At 45.8% G+C, this 12,634-nt stretch overlaps 1 protein-coding gene across 3 annotated transcripts in view; it reads right to left on the minus strand.

The window, feature by feature from the left end:
- The window catches only part of dgkaa (diacylglycerol kinase, alpha a), a 23,193-nt gene continuing 10,559 nt past the window's right edge, over window positions 1–12,634 (minus strand). For all 3 annotated transcript variants that reach the window (XM_047331069.1, XM_035645656.2, XM_047331070.1), the window contains exons 4-24: window positions 11,005–11,134; window positions 10,721–10,795; window positions 10,566–10,615; window positions 10,398–10,472; window positions 10,006–10,122; window positions 8,894–9,011; window positions 7,867–7,955; window positions 7,632–7,751; window positions 6,021–6,119; window positions 5,507–5,593; window positions 5,324–5,397; window positions 5,165–5,239; window positions 4,977–5,062; window positions 4,785–4,874; window positions 4,501–4,661; window positions 4,336–4,400; window positions 3,034–3,124; window positions 2,731–2,917; window positions 1,635–1,752; window positions 1,361–1,421; window positions 1–1,215 (exon numbers count right to left, since the gene is read on the minus strand). In XM_047331069.1, the coding sequence (XP_047187025.1) occupies window positions 1,135–1,215; window positions 1,361–1,421; window positions 1,635–1,752; window positions 2,731–2,917; window positions 3,034–3,124; window positions 4,336–4,400; window positions 4,501–4,661; window positions 4,785–4,874; window positions 4,977–5,062; window positions 5,165–5,239; window positions 5,324–5,397; window positions 5,507–5,593; window positions 6,021–6,119; window positions 7,632–7,751; window positions 7,867–7,955; window positions 8,894–9,011; window positions 10,006–10,122; window positions 10,398–10,472; window positions 10,566–10,615; window positions 10,721–10,795; window positions 11,005–11,134 (2,049 nt within the window). In that variant the 3' untranslated portion in view covers window positions 1–1,134. The remainder of the gene's footprint in view (window positions 1,216–1,360; window positions 1,422–1,634; window positions 1,753–2,730; window positions 2,918–3,033; window positions 3,125–4,335; window positions 4,401–4,500; window positions 4,662–4,784; window positions 4,875–4,976; window positions 5,063–5,164; window positions 5,240–5,323; window positions 5,398–5,506; window positions 5,594–6,020; window positions 6,120–7,631; window positions 7,752–7,866; window positions 7,956–8,893; window positions 9,012–10,005; window positions 10,123–10,397; window positions 10,473–10,565; window positions 10,616–10,720; window positions 10,796–11,004; window positions 11,135–12,634) is intronic.

Raw genomic sequence — 12,634 nt, forward strand, 5'->3', positions numbered from 1 at the left:
TCAGAAGCCCAGATGATTTATTCAAATCTTTACACAGTGTGTTATTTCAGGCATATTACATACATCATACATCCTCAAGATATATTGAAATGATATGATTGATTACAAGCGTTTAAATAAAGATTATGTATGTTTAAGCAGGTTTGAACCAGTGGTTTCAAATCCAATTTATTATAAGTTAGAAGTTAACGTATCTCAGTTTTCTACGCATAAACACGTACTGACACACCCACACGCACACGCACACGCACACGCACACGCACACACACACAATGAACTCTAACCTCAACCCTCAAACAACCCTTTGAACTAATGAGGACTGGCCAATGTGTCCTCACTCCATGAAGATCAACAATTCAAACTGGTCCTCACAAAGATTTATACAATCACGCGCGCACGCACAACACAAACACACAAAATCAGGAACAGCGGAGCGGAGGCCAACTGCTGCGGCGCATCATCATGCAGCCGTTTTGGCGTTTATTGTCCTGTTACTGTTCCCTTCAACACTTTCAAGTATCTTCTGAAATAAAATTTAAAAAACTAACTTTTTTCAGCCATAATCTGAAAAATGATCTCATCCGTCCTTCACTCCCGTTGCAAACATGGACAAGGACATGGACATGGACATGGACAAGGACATGGACATGGACATGGACATACATCTGGCTTTCACAGCCACAACACAAAACAGCCACATGGTCTATGACGCCCAAAGTGCAGGTCTGTATATCTTCTTCTACCGAAGCCTTGTGACCATGAAGAACAGACTGTGAAGGCACATGAAGCTGAACGTTCTTTTCTTTTAGCACGACATTCATTTTGACTGTAAGTTCCCGGGCAGAGCAGCAGCATTATTTTTTCCGCTGAGCGTGCAAAGTGGCGAGACAGAGGCGGAGGCGGTGGCGAGAGAGTGGTGAAATTCGGAGGAATACATTTTGCCACGATGCAAATTGTACAGTTTGTAAATTCGTACAGTGCCATGCTTTGGTTATGAGTTACAGAGACTGTAACGATTGTGGTTATTCTACAACATACACATTCAAATTGATTCTCATATATATATATATATATATATATATATACGTGTCGGTCCTTTATTTACAACGACCAAGTGCGTGTAGTCAGTTGATTTCATTTGTAGTTGAAGAACCCGGTGGATTTGGCCTGAGGCGCCATCAACATACTGGCTTGGTTCTTGTGGGTGATGTGGATCTGAAAATATAACAAAAAATGCAAAAAGATCTCCGGTAAATGACATTGTAATCAAATCAGTCACTAATGGAATTGATACTGATGTTGATATTTAATAGCTGCCGGGGCAGTGAAGCCGTCGCGGAGTGTGTGCAGGGTTTTGTACCGTGCAGGGAGGCTGCATCCACGGCTCGCCGTCTATCTGCATCGGCAGCGCTTTCTTTGTCCTGCGGTGAATTCAAACCACAGAGCCATTAGCAGACGAACAGATCGTAGTGCGTAATTAAACTACCAACAGGAAAGCCCCGCATACATAATCATTGTTATGTAAAAGATCCCCGGCTGAGGAGGATACTCAGCCGGGGATCAAAGTCAAGTGCAGAAAAGCCCATTGTGAAAAGCCGGACGAGTCCGAACACGTTTCCGCCGCCTCTTCTCACCTGATGGTGAGCTGCGATGTCTTGGCGAGCCGCACCGCGCTCTTCAGGCCCGTGTAGATCTGCCCCATCTCCATGGCTCCTTCCAGGCCGACCACCTCCAGGCGACAGTCACTGAGATCTGACGGGAGACACGTGGACATCGTTCAGACAAAAACAGGTCCCAGTGTTTTATTCCGTATCAGGGTGGGAGGTCACAGGTCACAGGTCAAAATCAATCTCTGTGATCGACATTGTTATTAAATCAATGGATCTCATGACTCCAGTGGATCACTTGGATGTGAATGTGGTTTCAAGAGCCGCAACGGTTAATCAATCAGTAATCGACAACTATTCAGCTTCTTAAATGTGAATATTTTCCGGTTCCTTTGCTCCTTTGTGACAGTAAACTGAATTTCTTTGGGGTGTGGACAGAACAACAACATCCTCTTGGAGTTTTTAGGGAAACACGATTGATTTCTCACCATTTTACGACACTTTATGGACCAAACAACTAATCGATAAATCGCGAAAATAATCGACAGATGAATCCACAAGGAACTCCTCTCTGTGCCCGTTGGCCATGAATGACACTACCATTGAAAATGTACACGAGTATCTGGGCTCTGTATATTAATGACAAGCTCGCATGGAACAACCAGCAGCAGAAACAAGGGGAACAGGAACAAACCGGACAATGCCGCGGATTAAAAGAGGCGTCGAAATCTTTTGTCCCACTCAGTCTCCAGCTGCGTAACAAGCTCCGACCCCCCCATGGTCTGAATCTGGAACTTTGCTTTTATTGATTTGCTTCCAGACAAAATTATACTTTTATTATATTTTTGTGTTAATGTTATATGGTGTCACATAACTTATGGTTGTTTCTTTTTTTTTCATGCTCTCTGTGTAAAGAACAAATTCCCTCAGGGGCAATAAAGGTTCCATTCATTCAAATATGGAACTGTTTACTATGAGCTTCCCTCAAGTAAATCAGTTACTGTTGGTTTTAGATACCACAACAGCATGAAAACACATAATTACTGCGGCCGTGCTTTAAAAAAACCCAGACTTCTCATTATCTCCTTCGTAGTTTGAGACAAACCATTCGGTGGCGTCATACCTTGGGAGGCCACTTTCAGGATTTCCGGGTCCACGATCACCTCCGGCTCTTTCGGACTCGCCGCCCCCTTGGCGTCCCCTTTTTTGGTCTCGCCCCACAGGTTGGAGCCGCCGTGCATGCTGGGAATGTTGAGCACAGCCACCCCCTCCAGAGACAGGCCGCTGAGGTCCAGGGGCGTCCCGCAGCACTGAGGAAAGAAGAGACGCGTCAGTAAACCGCCACACACACACACACACGCACACGCACACGCACACACACACACACACACACAGATTTCGGGGGACGCCGGCGCTGCGTTCTCACCTCGATTACTAGGCTCTCGCTCAGCTTCTTGCAGGACGCGGAGATGGTTTCCGAGGTGGCGAATTCAAAATACCACAGCTTGTTCTTCATTCTGCCGTCAAGAGAGAAGAGTTCCTTTCAGGTTAAAGTGTTATTTTTTCAAACTTCAGCACAGGCCTCACATTGCGTTAATTTTGTCCAAAGCGACCTTACAAGGCAGGTAGCATTAAGGGCCCCGCCTAAGGGCCCACACTGGAATCGAACCTCGACCTTCCGTACCAAAGTCAGCGGTGTGACCCACTGAGCTATACCGGCTACCGGCAGCTCTTCAGAAGGAGGAGGAGTCACGTGTCTGTCACACACCTGCATTCGGCTTTTACCAGCTTTCGAAAAACATTGTCAGAAAAATAACAAAAATTGCTAACAAAGTAAAACTGAGGGCAAAAGAAAAAAAGCACAAACCAGGACTCACAGTCTTGTATCCAGCTGTGAAGTCTTATGGATACATAAACTCTGTAAGAGCAGATTGTGACAGATCATTAGGATTGTTTTAAGAATATTATTCTTTTTTTTTACCCCGCTTAGAAATTAAATATTGAAAGTAAGTTGTTTTACATCGAGTTGAATTTACTGTCACAGACATTTGAGGCCACGTTGTGTCTTTTTAAAAAAACAAACTGTATGAACTTGTTTCTGCCCAGTAACAAATTCTTATAATCACTTGGGAATTATTAAGTCACATAATTGTATTTATTCCAAGGGCTGGTGTTGTGTCGACAGCAAAAAAAACACATTTTCATTACCTGATGTTTTCTGTTGCGACGCTTGTAAGTAACTATCTTGTAACTTTCTACTAATTCTTTCATTACTTATTTTCTCTCTTTCTGATTTCAATTTAATTAATATTGTTAAATCTTGTTCAGCAGCTCCGGTGTTTAAGATCTTTCCAAACAGTGAAAGAAGACTTGATGAGCTAGTTTTGAGTTTATTTGACTTTTTCTCACTTTCATATTGCCTAGATAATTTCTATTATATTTCAATAAATCTTACCAAGTGTAATTATCTCACTGCCCTGGCAGATAAATTCACTTGTTTCTCGTCTTTATCTTTTCAAATTACCTATTTCATTTCGTATATTTAGATATCATATTTTCACAGTGTATCACCGTGCTCAGCATCGTTTATGGATGATGATGACGATTATTATTTTTAACCTGTGCTGCTCTAATTATTAAGGTAATCTTTACTGTCGGGTTACTGTTCATGTAGAAGCATCTAGCAACAAACAACAAAAAAACTTCCACCGAAGACTTAAATACAAACCTGCTGTTGAATTTCTGGGGATGTTTCTCCCTCATGGTGTGAAACCGGTGGGCGATGGAGGCGTCCTGGCAACGCAACACGACAATTCAACAAACACAAAAACTAAAGAAACTTAAAAAAAACCCACTTCCTCTTGTTTGATTCTGACATTTCTGAGAAACTCACGACTCCAATGGAGAAGTAGTTGTTGATGATCTCGTACGGCACCGGGTCGCCCTTCTCCTGACTCTCGTCCGTGACGACCTCCACACTCCAGCGGTCCATCAGCACCTCGGAGCTCCCCTCGATGTCCTTCAGGATACGACTCAGGTCCTCGCCATCGTATCCTGCGACGGGACAACAAGAGGGGACGACGCGACTGAGCAGCTCGAATGTGGCGAGCGTGCGACTGTACGAAACACCGCTGGCAACAGATTCCAAATTCATAACAAGCGAAAAAGCGCTCCCACCTCCTCCCCATCGCAGACATCGCGCAAGGTCGTTTCCTGTTCCCAGAGGAAGCACGGCGACCGGCGGCCGCACCAGCAGGTTGGCTTTGTCTGATTATAGGGAAAAGGTGAAAAATAAAAACAGGGGGGATTATAGTGACTTTGGCCTGAAGCTCGCGTGTCTTAATATATCGCTCGAGGCGACAATCTCACCTATGGCGTCCAGAATCCAGCCGACGGTGCCGTCGCCCCCGCAAACCAGGATCCTGTAATCCTGCAGGTGTCTGAAGAAGCTCAGACTGGAACAAAACGTGACACCACACGATACAGGTCATTTCTGGAAATGAATATTTAATTTCCATTTCGCCTGAACCATAATCTGTCCTGTATGGATTCCTCACCCTGGTCCTGGTCCGCCGTTGGACAGGTTGTAAACCTGCCGTGGATTCAGCAAATACTGGAACTTCCGCAGGACTCTAAAACACATTAAAACCCGGCCAAACAATGTTCATGTGTTAGATATGAATTTCTCCATTATTCATTTGTTTTTTTTGACTCACCTCTCCCCCTGCTTGCCTCCACTTTTGGGGTTGACGAACACCAGGAGAGGATGGGTGTTCGGCACGGGGCAGATCTATTGGATGACACACCGAAACTCATGAAACATCTTCTTTTTTCTAAATACAGTATCTTCTTCTTCATGACCAACGTGGATAAAAAGCTTTCAGGAGGCAGAAGAACACCTGAAGCACTTGTCCGTCCGGAGTGGTGTTGAGCTCGCTGTCGTCCGCTGAGGCCGAGCAGCCGTTCTTTACGTTGTTGGGTCTCTCCTTCGCGCGGGAAAAACAAAAAAGGAGGAGAGCGCAGAACACGTTCATCAGCACTTTCTTCTAACTGCCGTCCGAGGCGTAAGCTCCCCGGGCACATGTCAATGAATCAGCACTTTTTCATGTAATGCTGCTCTACTATGTTGTGTTCATATATGTGTCTGTTTTCAAAATGTGACGTGCACATGTATGTGCTCGAGTGTGTAGTATGATGCTGAAATACGTGAGAGAAACTGTTATCCTTTTTTTTTTTTATACCTTTGATAACAAACAAAAAAACTCTGCTCACTGTTACCTGTCAAAATGCCACACGGGTGAGTCGGCAACAAACAGCCCCGGGGGCCGGGTCGGCGTTTTTGTTCTGGCGTTGGTGTTTGTTGCCGTACAAGTACGTGAACCCTGAGCTGAGCCCTGAGGCGGATGCATGTACCTTAATAACGGGATATATGGCCCACGGAGGCAGGACGTGGTCCCTGAGCGGCCCGCAGGAGCACTCTGTCGGCGCCTGGTCCGAACAGTCGTCGTGACGCTGGGAAAACACCGACAAGCCACACGTTACGCAAAACTCGTCCAAACTCGTCACGATTCTGCCCCCGTGAACTCACGAACCCTTGTTTTGTGGTGGACTTTGATTCCTTTATTTGATTACCATTCCATGTGTATGTCTGTTAAGTGACTTTTGTTCCTTTTCTAGTGGGTTCCTGCCTTAGTTAAGTTATTTTGGTTATCCATCTTCTATTTCCTGTTTTATTCTGAAGTCTCTCTGCACTTCCTGTTCTCCTCTCTCTTTACTTCTCTCGTGTCTCCCGCCCCCCGTGATTGCCTGCACCTGTTCCTAATGTGTTTCACCTGTGTTCAATTAGCCCCGCCCACCTTGTGTTTACAGTCTCTCTGCGATTCCCTTTGTCAGCCCGTCTGTCGTGACACCGGTCGTGTGATGTCTCCTGTGCCGTGTTTCCCGTCTCTGGGTTTTTTTGGTTCTCAAATTTAAAACACGAGGGGATACACAAGGCACTTAACTGAAGGCAGAGACACACTGGGAAGGAACAAACATAACTTAACAGAGATAGACAGGGAATGGTCATCAATTAAAAAAAAATAAATCAAAGTCCATTAGAAAAAAAAAAGAGTTCATGTGGGGTCGAATTATGACAAATACAAAACATTAAAGATCCCCTCCCGTCACATTTTAAAGTAATTAAAAATAATCTGCTATGCCTAAAATTTTGTTTCACATTGTTTACCCCCCCCAAAAAGAGGTTTTAAAAAACCCTCAGCTGCACACGCTGGTTGCTCAGTGGAAGAACGTGTGCAACAAGATGGCTGAGCGGCAACATCGGAGAGATTCAGCCATTAAAATTTCACCAACTGCTAATGCTAACGCTAACTGTCTGCTGACACCTGGCGTCCTCTCGTGGATGCTAACTGCTAACGCTAACTGTCTGCTGACACCTGCTGTCCTCTGGTGGATGCTAACTGCTAATACTAATGTCAACCGTCTGCCGACACACCTGCTGTCCTCTCGTAGACGCTAACTGCTAATGCTAACGCTAACTGTCTGCTGACACCTGGTGTCCTCTCGTGGACGCTAACTGCTAATGCTAACGCTAACTGTCTGCTGACACCTGCCATCCTCCCGTGATGCACTGCCTCCGCTGCACTGCAAGTTTCCAATTTCTTTGCCTCACATTTGCATATTTGACAATGGTTTTCTGTATTTGCGACGTACCAAATCTAGCTTGCCTGCAGGATTCGTTTGAATTTTCAAATTGCAGAGAAGTGGCACAGACATCTCCTCCTCCAGGAGAGGAGTGTGAAAACACCTCTATTGTGACATGTGCTCAGATACAAGTCCCTGTAGTCAATGTCAGACATGTTAGAGGACAGAAACAGAAGAGAAACACTCTTTTTGGAATTCCTAATCTATATTCATCTTTTTTTTTCTCGATCGCGTTTGGACTCTTACAGCGGAACGAGACAGCACAGAAAAGGAGGAGAGTGTGTTCCTAACGATCAGTTACACGTCAGGATGCGTCCTCACCATCGTGTGGCACCACACACAGTGTTTGCCCGTTAAGCCCTGGAAGCTCTTGATCTTCTTCTGGCACTTATCGCACTTCCTCGAGTCGCAGTTCCCACTCACCCAGTCGTGCGCCGGAACCTGTGACGTGCGGAGGAATTGTTTCAACGTTTAACGGCAGAGCGCAGACACGCAGGTCCAATTCAGACTGCGGGTGTCACTGCGAATGTTGTCATGGAGACACTGCCGCCATTACCCCCGTCTCTTTCTTGGACTTCACATACGTTCGGGTGCACGGCGCCGGGTTCTTGTTGGCGCAGCGTCCGTGGACCGTGTACATGCAGCCTGCCGAGACAAGAGGACACACGACAACCGGCTGTCTCATTAATGATGCATCACACGTGACAGATGAGTGTGAGGAAGGTTTCCTAAATCCTCAGAATGACCCGGAAGTATTTTGGTCGGCAGCCATGATGAGTGCTGTTCGGATTCTCTAAATGCTTAGGAAAGGAGCTTCAATGCTTCCTTTCCTATCTCCTTTAGCATAGGGTACACTGGACCTTCCTGTGTGAAAAAGGAAAGGAGAAATAGACGCCCCACAATTCATTGCTGCGGCGATATTTAACGATATTTAGACACTATGGGTGGATTTCGATCGTCCTTCCTATCGTCTTTTCCTATCTACTCTTCCCTGACCTCAATGGAAAACGTCATGAGGTCAAGGAAAGGTGGAAAGGAGGACTCATAGGTGCAGTAACAGTAACTGACATGGTGACGTGCGGCTCTTCTGGATCATATTCATACTCTTCTTCTTCTTCTACTACTTCTACTTTGGATTAAATCGTTTACGTTTGTGCGTGAATTGTGGGGCGTCTCTATCTCCTTTCCTTTCGCATAGGAAGCTCCTGTGTAGCCTATGCTAAAGGAGATAGGAAAGGAAGCATCGAAACACCTCTCCTCAGCATTTAGAGAATCCAAACAGCTCTTATCGTGGCTGCCGATCAAATTCTACCGGGTGATTTCAAGATTTAGGAAACTTCCTGAGCCAATTTCACAATTCGAGCGCACCCAATGAATCCTCCTTTACAACTTTCCTTGACCTCGTGACCTTGTCCACTGAGATCAAGGAATAGCAGATAGGAAAAGACGATAGGAGAGGAGAAATCCGAATCCAACTATTAATCTGAAAGGGTTTTCCTGCCGAACTCTGAGTTTTGGACAGTTTCAGAGATGAACGTCAAGGGGCGCGGTGTCGCCCCCCTCTGGCGAGGTCAGGTACTCACAGGTGCAGCAGAGGCCTTGCTTCCGCAGGCCCAGCAGCAAACTGTGGCACACGTTGCAGTAGACGGGCTTGTTGAAATGTTTCATCCTCCACAGGTGCTGCCCGTCCTTCTGGGTCATCTGAAGACGGCAGCGAGGAAAAGAAACTCGTCAGTGCTTTTGTCACGCCGGAACATTTTAATCTGTCTCCTCCGTTCAAACGTTGGATTTAAAATGAACGTTCAGCGGTAAAAAGGCCTCGTATTTCCCACTCACGACTAAACTGCTGACACTAATGACACTGCTGATCATGCAGTGATCTAGTGGCTCTCTACGTATCCTCACACACACGGTGACTCGTCGAATCAACACCGAGTTATAATCTGAAATTCTCCACACAAGATTAGAAGGTTGCTTTCAGTCTGTTGACAGAGCTCTTATCCAGATTACATGCTTAAAATGCTCCTTTTTTCCCCCCTCCCCTCGCCCCCGACACGATGAATCAGCCGCGCTCGGCCCAAGAGGCGGCAAACAGCAACTGGAGGCTGAATTTGAATGCACCCCCCCCAGGCTTCAAGTGTCTATTGGTGGCTAGAAATAGGCCGAGGGGGAAGTCCCTGGCATTGTTGTGGAGGCCAAACCCAGTGACAGAGTCCAATTCGTGGCTTTAAGATGGTGAGCTGCCAGACTCGCAGTGCAACTGAAAGCATAACTGCCACGCGCCTTGTTTCAGATAAGAGTTTTTATGTACACATGTACACGGGCCAGTATGGAAAGTGATCCATTTCTCTTTATACAGATGTAGCGCATCCGCCCCCAAAGATTATTATTGTAATGTGGGCACAGATTGTACCAGGTAAATAGCAAAACCGCTAAAAGCTCTCCGAGAGCTCTCCATTACCACACCCTGAAAAACACTGAGTCGACGAAAAAAAGAAAAAAAGAAAAAAGAGAAAGACAGGCCCTTACAGACAGGCAGGAGGCGGAGGCACGCAAAGGGCGGCGGGTTTCACAAGAGCAGTAAAAGTGGTACTTCTTCACCACTCTGCCAGACTCCACACGTTTCAAACCGAAAAACACATCCGAGCTTCGCTATTCGGAGGATGGAAAAAAAAAGAAGAAAAGTATGAAGCACCTTCAGTCCCAGCAGCACCAGCAGGGGGACGTTGTTCATGCCCCCCTCCACCCACTCCTCCAGGGACACGGTGCCGCTGCTGTCAGCGTCGATCGCCGTCATCATGTCCTTCAGAACCTGATGGGATTACAGCGCATTTGGGTTTCACTTCTGTGGCCGTATGTTTTTCTCGGACACCTGTCATGCACGGGAATTTGTGAATCTTATTGCCGCGGCGAGGCTTATCGTTTCCTTGCCTCTCTTGCAAATGAGTGACAGGCGGGCGCCATATACATTTGGCCATAAAGACGTGCGCAAACAAATGCGGTGCATTAACCATATGGTCGGGGCTGAAAGTGCACAGGCTTTTTTCATGTGTTTACACTCCAGAGCAGTGCATTGTGGGGACTCACCGGCCTCAGCTCGGACACGTCCCAGCCAAGGTACTCCGCCGCGTGCATCATCTGAGCAATAATCCTGTCCACTTCCTGTTTGAGAAGTAGCAAAAACACTAGTTTGCGTGATGACGTTCAATCGACAATCACACCCTCAGAGATTTTTCTTTTCGCCCGACGACTTACAGAGCTGTCGAGGACGCCGTTGCCATCTCTGTCGTAGAGCTTGAAGGCAACTAGAAGAGAGAGCGAGAGAGAGAGAGCGAAGGGAAATGCAAGTGCTGGACATTAATGAGTCATCGCTCCAATTATTGCGGGCAGGGATGAAATAAACGACTCACACTCCAGCTTGTCCCGGGGCTGGCCGTCCTCCAGCAGCGAGAAGTAACATGAAACATCCTTCAGAAAAACCTCCTCTGCAGGGGAGAGGGAGGGAGGGAGGGAGGGAGGGAGACACATGGGGGCGCCGTGAGTTCTCCAAGTAGCACACGACCCGAGCATGCGCTGACAAAATGACCGTGCGCCAAATGGGCGGCATTGTAAATTGATAGGAGGCGCGCTACAAAGCAGCGCGGGGCCGCGACAGCGAAGTCGTGTTAGGTTCGATCGTGGCGCATAATCTCACTGGTGCTGTCTTCCTGGGCGGGTTCGGAGTTTTGGAACGAGCGGAAGAGCCGCTGGCAGAGGGCCGCGGGGAAGTCCTCCACTTCTAAATACGTCTTCAGGAAGAGACGGAAGCCTTCTTCGTTGATGCACTGCGGAGGAAAGAAAGAAAGAAAAGAAGGGGAGAGTCGTACTTTGTTCACGGAGGTTCTGTGAATTGTGATGTGAAGTGTGTGTGTGTGTGTGTGTGTGTGTGTGTGCAGGGTTGGGTGGTAACGGATTACATGTAATCTGGATTATGTGATCAGATTACAAATGTAGGTGTCATTAGATTACAGTTACATTGTCAAGGTCTCAAGGGCAACTCCATTACATTTTGATGACGTCTTTAAAATATGGCAATTTTTAATTCACAATAACAAGAATAAAAATGATATTACTGTCTACATTACTCAACAGTATAATACAGTATATTACTGTGTACATGCCAGTTTGCCAGTTTCGTTAATGTAGATTTTTTTTAATCAATTAATTTGAGGAACTCAAAATCTTGCGGTTGCGTCCATTTTTTTGGTATAAGGTGAAATATTTTCACTGTTTGATGTTGAAGTCATCCAAAAGTATTCAGATTACCTTACATTATTTTTTGTAATCAATTAGATTGCGTTACTGATAACAAAAGTAAGGCGTGTAATATCAAATCAGTAACTGAATACATTTCAAAGTCATCTGACCCAACCCAGTGTGTGTGTGTGTGTGTGTGTGTGTGTGTGTGTGTGTGTGTGTGTGTGTGTGTGTGTGTGTGTGTTTGTGTGTGTGTGTGGGTGTGTGTTAGTTTTGTGCATTTCTCAAAATCACCTCTATTGAAAATAAGGGAATATGACACATGATCACATTGTTGCAGCCATGTGAACATGTTGCATGTTTTTATGTTTTTGCTCCCTCGGAATAAACACACTCTTGCTTTGAGCTTGAGACTCGTGTCAGAAGATTCACTCTCGGACGGCTTTCAAAAGCCCAACATGTTTCTAAGAAGCACCGAATCTATCATTTATAGTCAGAATATGTCTACGAGGGGTGGCAGGATTTTTCTGTGACATTTTCATACTACGGGAAAAGAGAATTGAGTCCATCTGGTACAGTATCTGTGTTTCTCACATGGTGATGTGCTGCAGGGCTCGATAACAGTGAATCACAAACCCCGGTTCTCGTTGACATAATTCAATTTCCATGGTTGATACCCTGCAGAGGTGCCCCACTAATACATAATGTCGCAGATGACAAAAAGAAAAGAACCCCCCCAAAAAAAGTATAAGGCATCATTATTCTACGGACAAATTAAAAAGTCACTATCTTATATTATGAGAAAAAACATTTCCTCCCAATTATCCAATTAAACCACTCGCAGGCAAATTATCAATCAGACATCACTTCCTTCCTTCGCCCTCCTGCACAAATGAGTTGTGTCGGTGTCGGCCCGCTTACTCTGCACGATGGGGCAGCCGGGCTTCGCTGTCATAGTAATAATAATACTAATAGTGATAACAATATAACAATGTAATAATAATTCATTCTACACAGCTCTACCAAGAAGGAATTATCTGTAAATTCCCGTTCTCCTCGCTGCCAAGTGGCGTAATTTACATATGCGA

This window comes from Scophthalmus maximus, chromosome 3 (assembly GCF_022379125.1).
Source record: "Scophthalmus maximus strain ysfricsl-2021 chromosome 3, ASM2237912v1, whole genome shotgun sequence".
Classification (NCBI taxonomy): domain Eukaryota; kingdom Metazoa; phylum Chordata; class Actinopteri; order Pleuronectiformes; family Scophthalmidae; genus Scophthalmus; species Scophthalmus maximus.